The sequence below is a fragment of the Hemiscyllium ocellatum genome, chromosome 26 (genome assembly GCF_020745735.1).
Source record: "Hemiscyllium ocellatum isolate sHemOce1 chromosome 26, sHemOce1.pat.X.cur, whole genome shotgun sequence".
NCBI lineage: Eukaryota > Metazoa > Chordata > Chondrichthyes > Orectolobiformes > Hemiscylliidae > Hemiscyllium > Hemiscyllium ocellatum.
Window position 1 is genome coordinate 51,350,484 of NC_083426.1, and position 12,400 is coordinate 51,362,883.

Consider the following 12,400-nt stretch of genomic DNA (forward strand, 5'->3'; position numbering starts at 1 on the left):
AAATAAATCCTTGCATTTTTCACAAGGGCTTTAAAACCAATGAGAACCTTTTGAAGTTGCAGTCACTGTTCTAGCATAGGGAGTGCAGCCATCACTTTAACAACAAGCTCTCACAGACAGCCAGGTTAATTAAACAACCAGATATTAAATCATTTTGATCGAAGGTTAAAGATGGTCCACAATCGGGGCTGACATTTCACTTGAGGGAAGAATGAGGTGCCTAAATGATGCTCCTCATTGCCTGCCCTGTCAGTCGGCAGGCAGAGATTTAGCAGCGTTTGGAGGCACAGCAGGGGAGGTCTCCCCGCTACCCTGTACCTGACTGTGTGTGGGAAAGCACAGCAGGTCAGGCAGCATCCGAGGAGCTGGGAAATCGCCGTTTTGGGCAGGAGCCCTTCCTCAGGAATACGCCCGAATTGTCGATTTTCCTGCTCCTCGGATGCTGCCTGACCTGCTGTGCTTTTCCAGCAGCACTCTGATCCGGACTCTGATTCCCAGCTTCTGCGATGCCTCACTGACTGTTTACCTCAATGAGGTATGGGCACCTCACTGCTGGCAAATTGCTGCGACATTTCTGGCAACAACTTGGAGATGGTAGCATGGTGACAGTGTCACTGGGCTAATGCTCTGGGGACGATTCAAATCAATATGGCAACCGGGAAACGTTCCATTCAATTCAAGCCCCTGAAATTAAAAGCTGCTCTCAGTGATGGTGACCTCAAAACTACCATTGATTTTTGTTAAAAACCCAATTGGTTCACAAGGAAGGAGATTAGATTAGATTACTTACAGTGTGGAAACAGGCCCTTCGGCCCAACAAGACCACACCGACCCGCCAAAGCGCAACCCACCCATACCCCTACATTTACCCCTTACCTAACACTACAGGCAATTCACCTGACCCGCACATCTTTGGACTGTGGGAGGAAACCGGAGCACCCGGAGGAAACCCACGCAGACACGGGGAGAACGTGCAAACTCCACACAGTCAGTCGCCTGAGGCGGGTATTGAACCTGGGTCTCTGGTGCTGTGAGGCAGCAGTGCTAACCACTGTGCCACCGTGCCGCCCATACATCTGCCAAGATCTGCCATCCTTACCTGGTCTGACCTACACGTGACTCCAGACCCACAGCAATGTCGCTGATTCTTCATCAGGGAGAGGTAGTAAATGTCTGATAGGCCAGCGATGGCCAGATCCTGTGAAAGTATGATGGAGGTGTTTGCTCATCAAGAAAATCCCGTATTCACCGTAAAATCACTGGAGTGCCCCTGAGGTCAGGAAAGCTATGGTAGAGACAAAGGTTACTTTTTTCTTTCTACTGATTGAAAGAGACAGTTTTATTCTTTCTTTCAGGCATTGTCCTCTTGAGATCCAAACAGTTGGTGGGTGCCAATCCTCTTGGTACCTTCAGTCCACTGGCACCTTACCCAAATGGCTCTTTTCGGTATCAGAATCTGGACAGTCACTGTCACAGCTGGAACTGGCTCACAGCTGGAAGTCCAGTGACTGGGTAATTTGGATAGCCTCTGTGTATAACTGCTGCTAGTTCCCAAATGTCCAGCACCACAGTCAGAGGACATCACGGTGTTAGAACCTTAAACAACAAGAATATTCAATTCCTCACAGCCCAACCCTTCCTCCTACACAACATGAACACTATATCATATAATGGACTTCAACCACCTCCTGTACAAAGTTCTCTACATGAACATAATTGTCTTGAAAATTGATCAAGGTGGGAACTCGAGGATATTTAGCTGTTCAGTTCCTACACTGCATTTTGATCTGTTACTGTCTGGACAATTTGGGACAGCACGGTGGCTCAGTGGTTAACACTGCTACCTCACAGCGCCAGGAACCCGGGTTCGATTCCAGCCTCGGGTGACTGATTGTGTGGAGTTTGCACGTTCTCCTTGTGTCTGCGTGGGTTTCCTCCGGGTGCTCCGATTTCCTCCGACAGTCCAAAGATGTGCAGGTTAGGGTGAATTGAGCATGCTAAATTACCCATAGTGTTCAGGGATGTGTCGGTTAGGTGCATTAAGTCAGGGGTCAATGTAGAGTGGTAGGGGAAAGGGTCTGAGTGGGTTGGTCTGGATGCGTTGGGCCATATGGCCTGTTTCCACACTGCAATGATTCTATGAATAATTTTGCCCACCTCACAGGAATCATTTGCATCAATTTAACTTTAGCTTCAAACTGACTGCTCACCTTGTTCCTAAATTTAGTGGACTCCTGTTGGTGTGAGAGGAATATTTCCTGCCACTCATGGGCTTGTTTCTCTTTTCTCTCTCTAGTTCTTCATATTACTCCTCCTGATTCTTCTAATTGAAGTCGTAGTTGCCATCATTGTCTTTTTCTACGAACAGCAGGTAGGTCTGATAACTAAAAACCAAAGGAACGACAGATGCTGTAAATCAGAAACACTAAAAAAAAATGGCTGGAAAAGCTCAGTAGGTCTGGCAGCACCTGTGGAGAGAAATTGGAGTGAACGTTTCGGGTCTAGTGACTGATTGGGTTAGAATGGAATCCAACAGGTTCTGTACAGGCTCCAGTGGTACAACAGGCTCTTCCCCTCAGTGTTTTTTTGAATCACCACTGCAGTTAGACTCCTCTCACTAAGTTGGATCCTCATCTTAGTTTGGAACTTGTGGTACATTAAACCTAAAATAAGGATGGGAGGTCAGGTGATTTGTTGTTTCTGCATGATGTGGGAGCTGGTGGACCCCATTGTGGTTCCCAGTGACCATATCTGTGGGAAATGTTGGTTGCTGGCAGAACTCTGCTCAGAGTCAACGAGCTGGAGTCTGGCCTTCAAACATTGTGATACATCAGGGAGGGGGAGAGTTACCTGGAGACAGTCACACCCCTGAGACTAACCAACTTGAATTCGGCCAGTGGTCAGGAACAGGAAGAGGTGGCTGTGACACAGACAGGTAGAGGGATCTGGGAAGTAGAGTTGCAAGAACCTCAGCCCCTGTCCTTGCCCAACAGGTTCCCTGTGGGGATGTGAATGGGGAGTGACCACAGCACTGTGGTGCAGGGAGCCAGCCAAGTGGGGGAAGCGAGGAGAAATTTTGTTGCAATTGGAGATAGTCTAGTTAAGGGCATTGACACTGTTCTCTGTGACCAGGATCGAGAGTCCCGAAGGCTGGGTTGTCTGCCTGGTGCTTGGGTTCGGGATATCTCATCAGGATATGCAGAGGAACGTGGAGTGGGAGGGGAAAGATCTCGTGGTCATGGTCCATGAAGGTACCAATGACACAGATAAAACTAGGGCAGAGGTTCAGCTAAAGGAACATGAACCTAATTAGAGACAAAGAAACTGCAGATGCTGGAATCCAAGGTAGACCTGCCAGCAAACCCTCCCTCACCTCCATCCAAGGCCCCAAGGTCCTTCCAAGTGAGACAGAGGTTCACCTGCCTCTCCTTCAACCTAGTTTACTGTATCTGGTGCTCCCAATGTGGTCTTCTCTACAACGGGGAGACCAAACGTAGAGTTAGCAAATGTTTCGCTGAGCATCTCAGCTGGATCCACAGGGACTGACTGGACCACCCAGTCACCAACCATTTCAATTCCCCTGCCCACTTCCTTTCCAACATGACCATCCGTGGCCTCTTCCAATGCCACAACAAATCCAATCAAAAATTGGAGGAACAATACCTCAGCTTCCGCCTGGGCAGCCTACAGCCTGGAAGACTCAAAACTGAGTTCTCCAATTTCAAATAACCTCCCTCCCCATCCTCTCCCCCTCCCTTCCACTGCTCCCAGCCACCAACCAGATTCATTCCTCCCTTTAATCAACCAGGTCATACCCTCTCCCTGCCTTCATCTATCCCCACTTCACCACCCTACCTCCTACCTCCCCCTTCATCTGTAGCTTCCCCCCTTAACACCCAACCCCAGTCCCGAAGAAATCTCACACCCAAAACATCGATGTCTCCACCTCCTGATGCTGCCTGCCTTGCTGTGTTCTTCCAGCCTCCTGCCTGTTGACCAAGGGAATATGAACACTAGGAGCTAAATTAAAAATCAGAACTACAAAGGTAATAATGTCTAGATTACGACCTGAGCCATGAGCTAATTGTTACAGGGTCAATAAGATTAAGCAGATAAATGCGGATCTCAAAGACTGGTGTGGGAGAAATGGGTTTGAATTAATGGGGCATTGACACCAGTACTGGGGAAGAAGGGACCTGTTCTGATGGGATGGTCTTCACTGAACCGTACTTGGACCAGAGTCCTGGCCAATCACATAACTAGTGCTGTAGACAGGGCTGTAAACTAAGTGGGGGACTGGCGGGAGGGGCAAGTGGAAGGGGTCACTTATCGGGGAATTTAGAAAATCTGAATTAAAGGAGAAGGTAAGAGTGCAGAACTCAAGAGAGGTTATTAAAATCTCCAGAACAGACACAAGTAGGACAGAGTGTATGGAAAGGGTTAGCAATCAAACTACAAACACACTGGACAGATGAATGACATTGAGGAGAGGGATGGAGAGCTGAAGGTGTTATATCTGAATGCACACAGTATAAGGAATAAGGTAAATGAGCTTATGGCACAGATTGAAATTGGCAGGTGTGACACGATGGATGTCACGGAGATGTGGCTGCAAGGCGATCAGGATTGGGAGCTGGATATCCAAGGATATACATCCGATCGAAAACATAGGCAGGTGGGCAGAGGGGGTGGGGTCGCCTTATTAGTAAGAAATGAAATTAAATCAATTGTAAGAAACGAAGTAGGGTCAGATGGTGTAGAATCTGTGTGGGTAGGATGGGGAACCACAAAGGGGAGAAAACCATAGTCAGAGTTATGTGTAGGTCTCCAAATGGGGGTGGATGTGGGGCACAAAATATACCAGGAGATAGGAAAGATGTGTAGGAAAGGCAAAGTTACGGTGATCAGGGGGGATTTCCATATACAGGGGGACTGGGTACGTAGTGGATTGCAAGGAAAGGAATTTGTGGAATGTCGATGAGATGGCTTTTTGGAGCAGCTTGTGGTGGAACCCACTAGGGAACAGGTGATACTGGATTTAGTGTTGTACAATGGGGCAGACTTGATAAGGGAGCTGAAGGTGAAGGAACCCTTAGGAAGCAGGGATCATAATATGACCGAATTTACTCTGCAGTTTGAGAGGGAGAAGATAGAATCAGGGCTAACGGTATTACAGCTGAATAAAAGCAACTACAGAGGCACAAGGGAGGAGCTGGGTAGAATTGACTGGGAGAGAGCAGCCTAGCAGGAAAGACAGTGGAACAGCAATGGCAGGGGTTTCTGGAGTAATTCAGGAGACACAGCAAAGATTCATCCCGAGGGAAAGAAGCATGGTACAGGGAAGATGAGACAACTGTGGCTGATTCAGGAAGTCAGGGATAGCACAAAAGCAAAAGAGAAAGCACATAAAGTGGCAAAGGGCATTGGGAAATGTGAGGATTGGGAAGCTTACAAAGACCAACAGAGGGCAACAAGAAAAGAAATAAGGAGAGAGAAGGTTACACATGAGGGTAAGCTAACCAGGAGTATAAAGGAAGACTGTAAAAGTTTCTTTAGATATATAAAGGGCAGAAGAGAGACAGAAGTGGACTTTGGGCCACTTGACAAAGATGCAAGAAATGGCTGAGGAACTGAATAATTGCTTTGTGTCAGACTTCACAGTGGAAGACACGAGTAGTATCCAAAAAATTCAAGAGAGTGAGAGGGCAGAGCTGAGAATGGTGGCCATCACCAAGGAGAATGTGCGAGTAAAACTGAATGGCCTGAAGGTGGATAAATCACCTGGATCAGATGGACTACACCCCAGATTCTAAGGGAGATAGCTGGAGAGATTATGAAGACAAAAAAACCTGCAGATGCTGGAATCCAAGGTAGACAGGCAGGAGGCTGGGAAAACACAACAAGCCAGGGAGCGTCAGGAGGTGGAGAGGTCAACATTTCAGGTGTAATCCTTCATCAGGTCTTGAGGAGACTGTGGAGGTGTTAGTGATAGTCTTTTAGGTATCACTAGAACCAGAAAGGGTCCCAGAGAACTGGAAAATCACTAACATGACAGACCTGTTTAAAAAGGGACAAAGGCAGAAGACAGAAAATTATGGATCAATTAGCCTAACCTCAGTCATGGGTAAGATCCTGGAATTCATCATGAAGGATGAGATTTCGAAGTGTGTGGTAAAATAGGGCAACGTCAGCATGGTCTCACCAAGGGGTGGGCGTGCTTAGCAAATCTGCCAGAATTCTTTGAGGAAGAAATGAGCAGGTTAGACCAAGGAGAGCCAATGGATGCTATCTACCTGGACTTCAAGATGACCTTTGACAAGTCGCCACACAGAAGGCACTGAGTAAAATAAGGGCCCATGGTATCAGAGGCAAGGTGCTATCATGTATAGAAGCTTGGCTGTCTGACAGAAAGCAGAGAGTGGGGATGAAAGGGTCCTTTTCAGGGTGGCAGCTGGTGACAAGTGTTGTTCCACAAGGCTGAGTGTTGGGACCACAGCTTTTCAGTTTATATGTTACTGGCCTAGATATAGGAACTGAGGGTATTCTGGCTAAGTTTGTAAATGACACAAAGGTAGGTAGCATTGAGAAAGCAGGGAAGCTGCAGAAGGATTTGGACAGGTTGGGAGAGTGGGCAAAGAAGTGGCAGATGGGGAAAACTGTGAGATCATGCACTTTGGTTGGAAGAATAGAGTCTTGGGCTATTTTCTAAATGGGGAGAAAATTCCAAATGTTGAAGCGCAAAGAGACTTGGGAGTTCTAGTCCAGGATTCTTTCCAGGTAAACTTGCAGGTTGGGTCGGTAGTTAGGAAGGCAAAATTTCAGCAGCGCTTCGCCTGATGTTCACTGAAGATGTTACCCAGGATGGTGACGAAATGTCTGAAAACGAACCTTCCAGCTCAGTGAGCAAACCTACATCCAAAACCTCAACCTGAGCTACAAAGCTTCTCAAAACTCGCTAAGGTGTTCCCATTGGCAGGAGAGACTATGACCCAAGGGCACAACTGTTAAGTAAAGGAAAGACCTTTCAGAATGGAAATAAGGAGAAACATCTTCAGCCAGAGAGTGGGGAATCTATGGAATTCGCTGCCACAGAAGGTTGTAGAGGCCAGGTCATTGAGTATATTTAAGACTGAAATCGATAGGTTCTTGATTGTCAAGCGGATCAAGAGTTATTAGGAGAAAGTGGGAGAATGGAGTTGAGAAACTTGTCAACCATGATTGAATGATGGAGCAGACTCGATGGGCTGAATGGCCTAATTTCTGTTCCTCCACCGAATGGCCTTATATATTGGGTGTTGGAGTCTTAACCATGTTTCTGGTCAGTAATGACTCTCCCCAAGTGCTGTTCCCTCACCCCCGCCCCCAACAGAGTACATCAGTTCACAATAATTCAGGCCTTGGACACAGCCCCATTGGGTTCGGGATTTGGTGTTGGGTTGACAGGGTTGCTCATGCTCTGGGTCAGGGATGGGATGAGGCTGAACACTTAGGCCAGGAGCAGCACCAAGGCCTGGAAGGCAGGACGAGGGGAGGGCACAGAGGGAAGCTGTGAGCTGATCGGATAGGAAAATCCAGCCCGGGCCAGTGGCAGGAGAGAGAGTACTGGCAGGAGGGGAGAACTGACTGAGGCATAAAGATTGGAGGGAGGGATCTGCGAAGGAGGGCAAAATGAAAAGATGTGAAGAGAGCAAATGGAAAACGATTGGCTCAAATTACCAGTGAAAGCTAAACAGCACACACAAATGGACGAAGGAAAACCATACTTTACATTGGCTGCTAACGAAAAATAATGAAGATGGTAATAGCTTTTTAATGAAGTTTATTAGGGAAGAGCCAAGAGGAGAGAACAGGAATTTGGGAATAGAGTAACCTTGCATTGGGTGGCTGCGGTCAATGTGAAGTGATGTCAACTATTTGGAGGCAGATGTGGGGCAACAAGAGTGATTTTCAGGAGTTCTTTGAAAGATATAGTTTTCCTCTTTCTCTCCCCTCTCCTCTACCCCCTCACCCTCCCTCACCCTCACCCTTTCCCTCCCCCTTCTCCTTCCCCCTTCCTTTCTACGTTCACCTCACTCACTCTCTCCTCCCGCACACCCCATTTGTGGGGATGTATGGGTCTGTATTGACCTTAACGGGTTTTGTATGCAAATTAATCAGTTGGAGATCGCAGGTGATTGATAGGTGGGGCTGGTTAATAGGTGAAAAAATCCAAACGATCAAGTCTCAGGGGAGTTATTAGTGATATATTTTTCAGGAGATCTGCCTGGTGACAGGTAACCATTCCCGGTCCAGACCAGTTAACCCAGACATGATCATAGAGAGATGGAAAGCCCCAGTCTCTTCACTGTGTTTCTGTGTTTGATTTGCAGATAAACACTTACATCGAAAGTGACATGAAAAAGGCCCTGAAGAAAGAAAATAGCACTGGGATCGTGGAAGCTTGGAATCAAATCCAGGAAAAGGTAACTTCTAGGTGCCATGAATCTGTCTTTTATATTCTTGGAAACACCCATGACTGTGAAGGCATAGTGGCTCAGTGATTAACTGCTGCCTTACAGCACCAGGAACCAGGGTTCAATTCCACCCTCAGGTGACTGTCTGTGCAGAGTTTGCACATTCTCCCTGTGTCTGTGTGGAGTTCCTCCCACAATCCAGGTGGATTGACAACCTAAATTGCCCATGGTGTCCAGGGATGTGTGCATTTGCCATAGGAAATGCAAGGCTATAGAGATGGAGTGAGTCTAGGGGGATGCTCTTCTGAGGGTCAATGTGGATTCTATGGGCTGACTGGCCTGCTTCCACACTGTAGAGATTTAGTGATTTGGAATTGAAGAAAATGGCTGTCAATTCCTTGCCTCACACAGCACAAGATTAAGCATTGGAGGTCTTTGCGGATGGCCGACTGAATCAAGGGCCATCCATGCAGTTGGGAGGCCAATGGCGGGCTTTTCCCCAGGAGGGTGAGTCTTCGTTGAGAACTGAGGCCTCTGGACTGTTTACTCAGCAGCACAACTGGGAGGGCAGTGGCTGCTGCTGGAATGACAGCCACCGGAGGCCCAAAGCCTGGCCAGCCATGATAGGAGTGTTTCTGCAGAGTGGATGGGTTTGAGGCGGTGAGAGCTATTGGGAGGGGTCAGCCACAACAGTGTGGGTGTGGCTCGCAGCTGTTCCCCTCTTACCCCATGCTGTGGTCCTCAGTCAGGCACTGGCATCTGATGAGGGACCCTGTCCACAGACAGCAACTGGCCCTCTCACAGGTTTCTTGTCAAGCTCTAGGTGTGACAACATCTGGCTGAGGCCCATTGAACTGAACACCAATTACTCACGAAAGGGTAGCAGTTGGCAGTTGAGCAGGAAGGCACTGGGGTGCTCAATAGCTGCCCTAGTCAACTCCAAACACACACTGAAGGGGGACAGGTGGAGTGATCGGAACCAGGGTCAGATGGATCTTATTGACTGTGGGATCCTTGACTGTGGTTGTTAACCTGGGTCAATCAGGGAGCCCTGTCTGACCGATAAAAACAGAAGATTCAGACAGTCTCCTCACTCTGAGCTGGTTGGCCAGAGCCCATGTATTGTGCACATGTGAATAAAGGGTGACTTGGTGATGGGGTACTTTTCACTGTGCAGTTATTTAGCAGAAGAGTCGATTTGGGGTTTTCTCTCAAGTCAGAGCAGGAAACCTTGGGGAATCCAGGAAGATGTTCATCCTTGAGGTTTACCATAGGCTAGGTGGGCCAAAAGGCCTATTCTTGTGCTACGATGTTCCTTGTTCTTTGCTGCCGTCAATGTGACTGCTTCTACTAGTTTGGGGAAACATGGCAAAGGTGGTGACTCAAAGTATGCAGTGCTATTGTTAGGAATGTTGTGTAGTCACCATAAAACCTTCAGATGGTCTCTGACTTCGGCTATTAGTGAAGGAAATCTGCCATTGCCTTCCAGGCCTGTTTGGGACTCCAGTTCCTTGAAAACATCTTTTTTGTTTCAAATTGCAAAAATATACCTTCTCCATTAAAAAAAAGTCTTTATTTACAATCACTGGTACAAGAGCAGTTCTGGACAGTCTTCATGTAGCAAGAGAATAAGCATTGTAATTTGACAGGGAGGAGTGAGGGCTGCAGGTGCTGGAGAGTCAGAATTGTAAAGTGTGGTGCTGGGAAAGTACAGCAGGTTAGACAGCATTCGAGGAGCAGGAGAGTCGATGCTTCAGGCATAAGCCCTTCATTTCTTACTCACCAGGACACTCTTCACGTACATTGAGGTAACAAGAGTCATAGAAATGTACAGCACAGAAACAGAACCTTCGATCTAATGTGCCCATGTAGACCAGATATCCTGAATTAATCTAGTCTGTTTTGCCAGCATTTGGCCCATATCCCTCTCAACCCCTTTCTATCCATATACCCATCTAGATGCCTCTTAAATGTTGTAATTGTACCAGCCTCCACCACTTCATCTGGCAGCTCATTCCATACCCGTACCACCCTCTGTGTGAAGAAGTTGCCCCTTGGGTCCCTTTTAAACTTTTCCCTCTCATCCTAAACCTATGCCCTCTAGTTCTGGACTCCCCCACCCCAGGGAAAAGACCATTTCTATTTACCCTCATAATTTTAAAACCTCCATAAGGTCACCCCTCAGCACTCCAGGGAAAACAGCCCCAGCCTATTCAGCCTCTCCCTGTTGGTCAAATCTGGCAACACCATTGTATATCTTTTCTGAACCCTTTCATGTTTCACAACATCCACTCACAAACATCATTCATTGTTGAAGTGGCCAATCCCAGCCCATCACTTTCTCTGAAGTCATCACTGAACCAATCTCTCTGGATGCATCACAGCTTGGTATGCCCAGGACCATAAGAGACTACAGAAAGTTGTGAACACAGCCCAGGCCGTTACGCAAGCCAACCTTCCATCCATTGACTGCATCTGCGCTTCTTGCTGCGTCAGGAAGGCAGCCAGCATCATCAAAGACCCCTCCCAACTGGGTTGTAGTCTCTTTCAACCTTTTCTACTGGGCTGAAGATACAAAACCTTAAACACACAGACTAACAGATTCAAGGACAGCTTCTTCCCCACTGTTATTAGACTTCTGACAGGGCTTCGCAAATTTTAAATTTAATGTTGTCCTCGCTGTTTGTGCACCTTCTCTGCAGCCCTAATATTGTATCCGTTGCTCTGTTCTATTTCTCTGATGCACTTTGTAAAGTATGATCTGCCTGTACTGCAAGCAAAACAAAACTTTTCACTCTACCTAGGTACACGTGACAATAATAAATCAAATATATTTTTAAAAATCAAATCAATGCCTTCTCAGGGGAACCTTCCAGACTGGTCCAGGGCTTTTCAGAAGCTAGAGTGAAATCTCACCAGATACTGCTCCGACTCTGCTCTCCAGCATCTGCAGTCCTCACTTCCTTCACTGCTACAAGTGATCCAGAACAAAATTTTACAAGTGCTAAAAGCTCCTAGTATGATTTATTCATTTTTGTTTGGGAAACGTCTGTTAGTTAAAAAAAACTAGAGTTGAAATAAGAAGCATATTCAAGCAGACAGTCACATATCAATAATGAAACCCTGGTGTTCCTCCAATTGGCCGTGGGAAGGCAGTCACTATGTCAATCATTGTAAAACCAAAAGAACAGTGAATGCTGGAAATCAGAAGCAAAAACAGAAATTACTGGAAAAGCTCAGCATGTCTGGAAGCATCTGTGGAGAGAAATCAGAGTTATTGACCTGGAATGGTAAGTGGTTCTCCTATTCTGAGAAACTTGATGCTCATTGTAATGTGGTAACATTGTTCTTTCTTTGTTTCATCTTAGTTGTTTTGCTGTGGTGTTGCTAACTATACCGACTGGGGAAACTCTGTCCCTGAATCATGCTGTAAGAAGAAATCAGAACCTTGCAACTCTCAAAACTATTTCTTAAAGGTGAGGAGAGCAAATGCACAACATTGTCTGCATTTGGGTTATCTGCGTGTAACTGTGCATGTGTGCGCACATGCATCTGTATGTGTGTGTCTGTGTGCAGGTGTATCTGTGTGTGCATATCTGTGTTTACTGTATACGTATGTATATGTCTACATAACTGTATGTGGATATATGTCTGTGTATATGTATCTGTATTTGTGTGGACATGTGTTTGTTTGTAAACGTATCTGTGCATGTGTCTTTGTGTTGGTGTGTTTGTGTGTGTGTCTATCTACCTGGTGTGTGTGTGTGTGTGTGTGTGTGTGTGTTGGTGTGTTTGTATAGAGTCATAGAGATGTACAGCATGGAAACAGACCCCTCAGTCCAACCCGACCAGATATCCCAACCCAATCTAGTCCCACCTGCCAACACCCGGCCCATATCCCTCCAAACCCTTCCTATTCATGTACCCATCCAAATGCCTCTTAAATG

General features: G+C 46.8%; 1 protein-coding gene across 2 annotated transcripts in view; it reads left to right on the plus strand.

Moving 5' to 3' along the window:
* Positions 1–12,400, plus strand: part of LOC132828469 (leukocyte surface antigen CD53-like) — a 61,716-nt gene that overhangs the window by 41,058 nt on the left and 8,258 nt on the right. For both annotated transcript variants that reach the window (XM_060845627.1, XM_060845629.1), the window contains exons 4-6: positions 2,297–2,371; positions 8,370–8,462; positions 11,822–11,929. In XM_060845627.1, the coding sequence (XP_060701610.1) occupies positions 2,297–2,371; positions 8,370–8,462; positions 11,822–11,929 (276 nt within the window). The remainder of the gene's footprint in view (positions 1–2,296; positions 2,372–8,369; positions 8,463–11,821; positions 11,930–12,400) is intronic.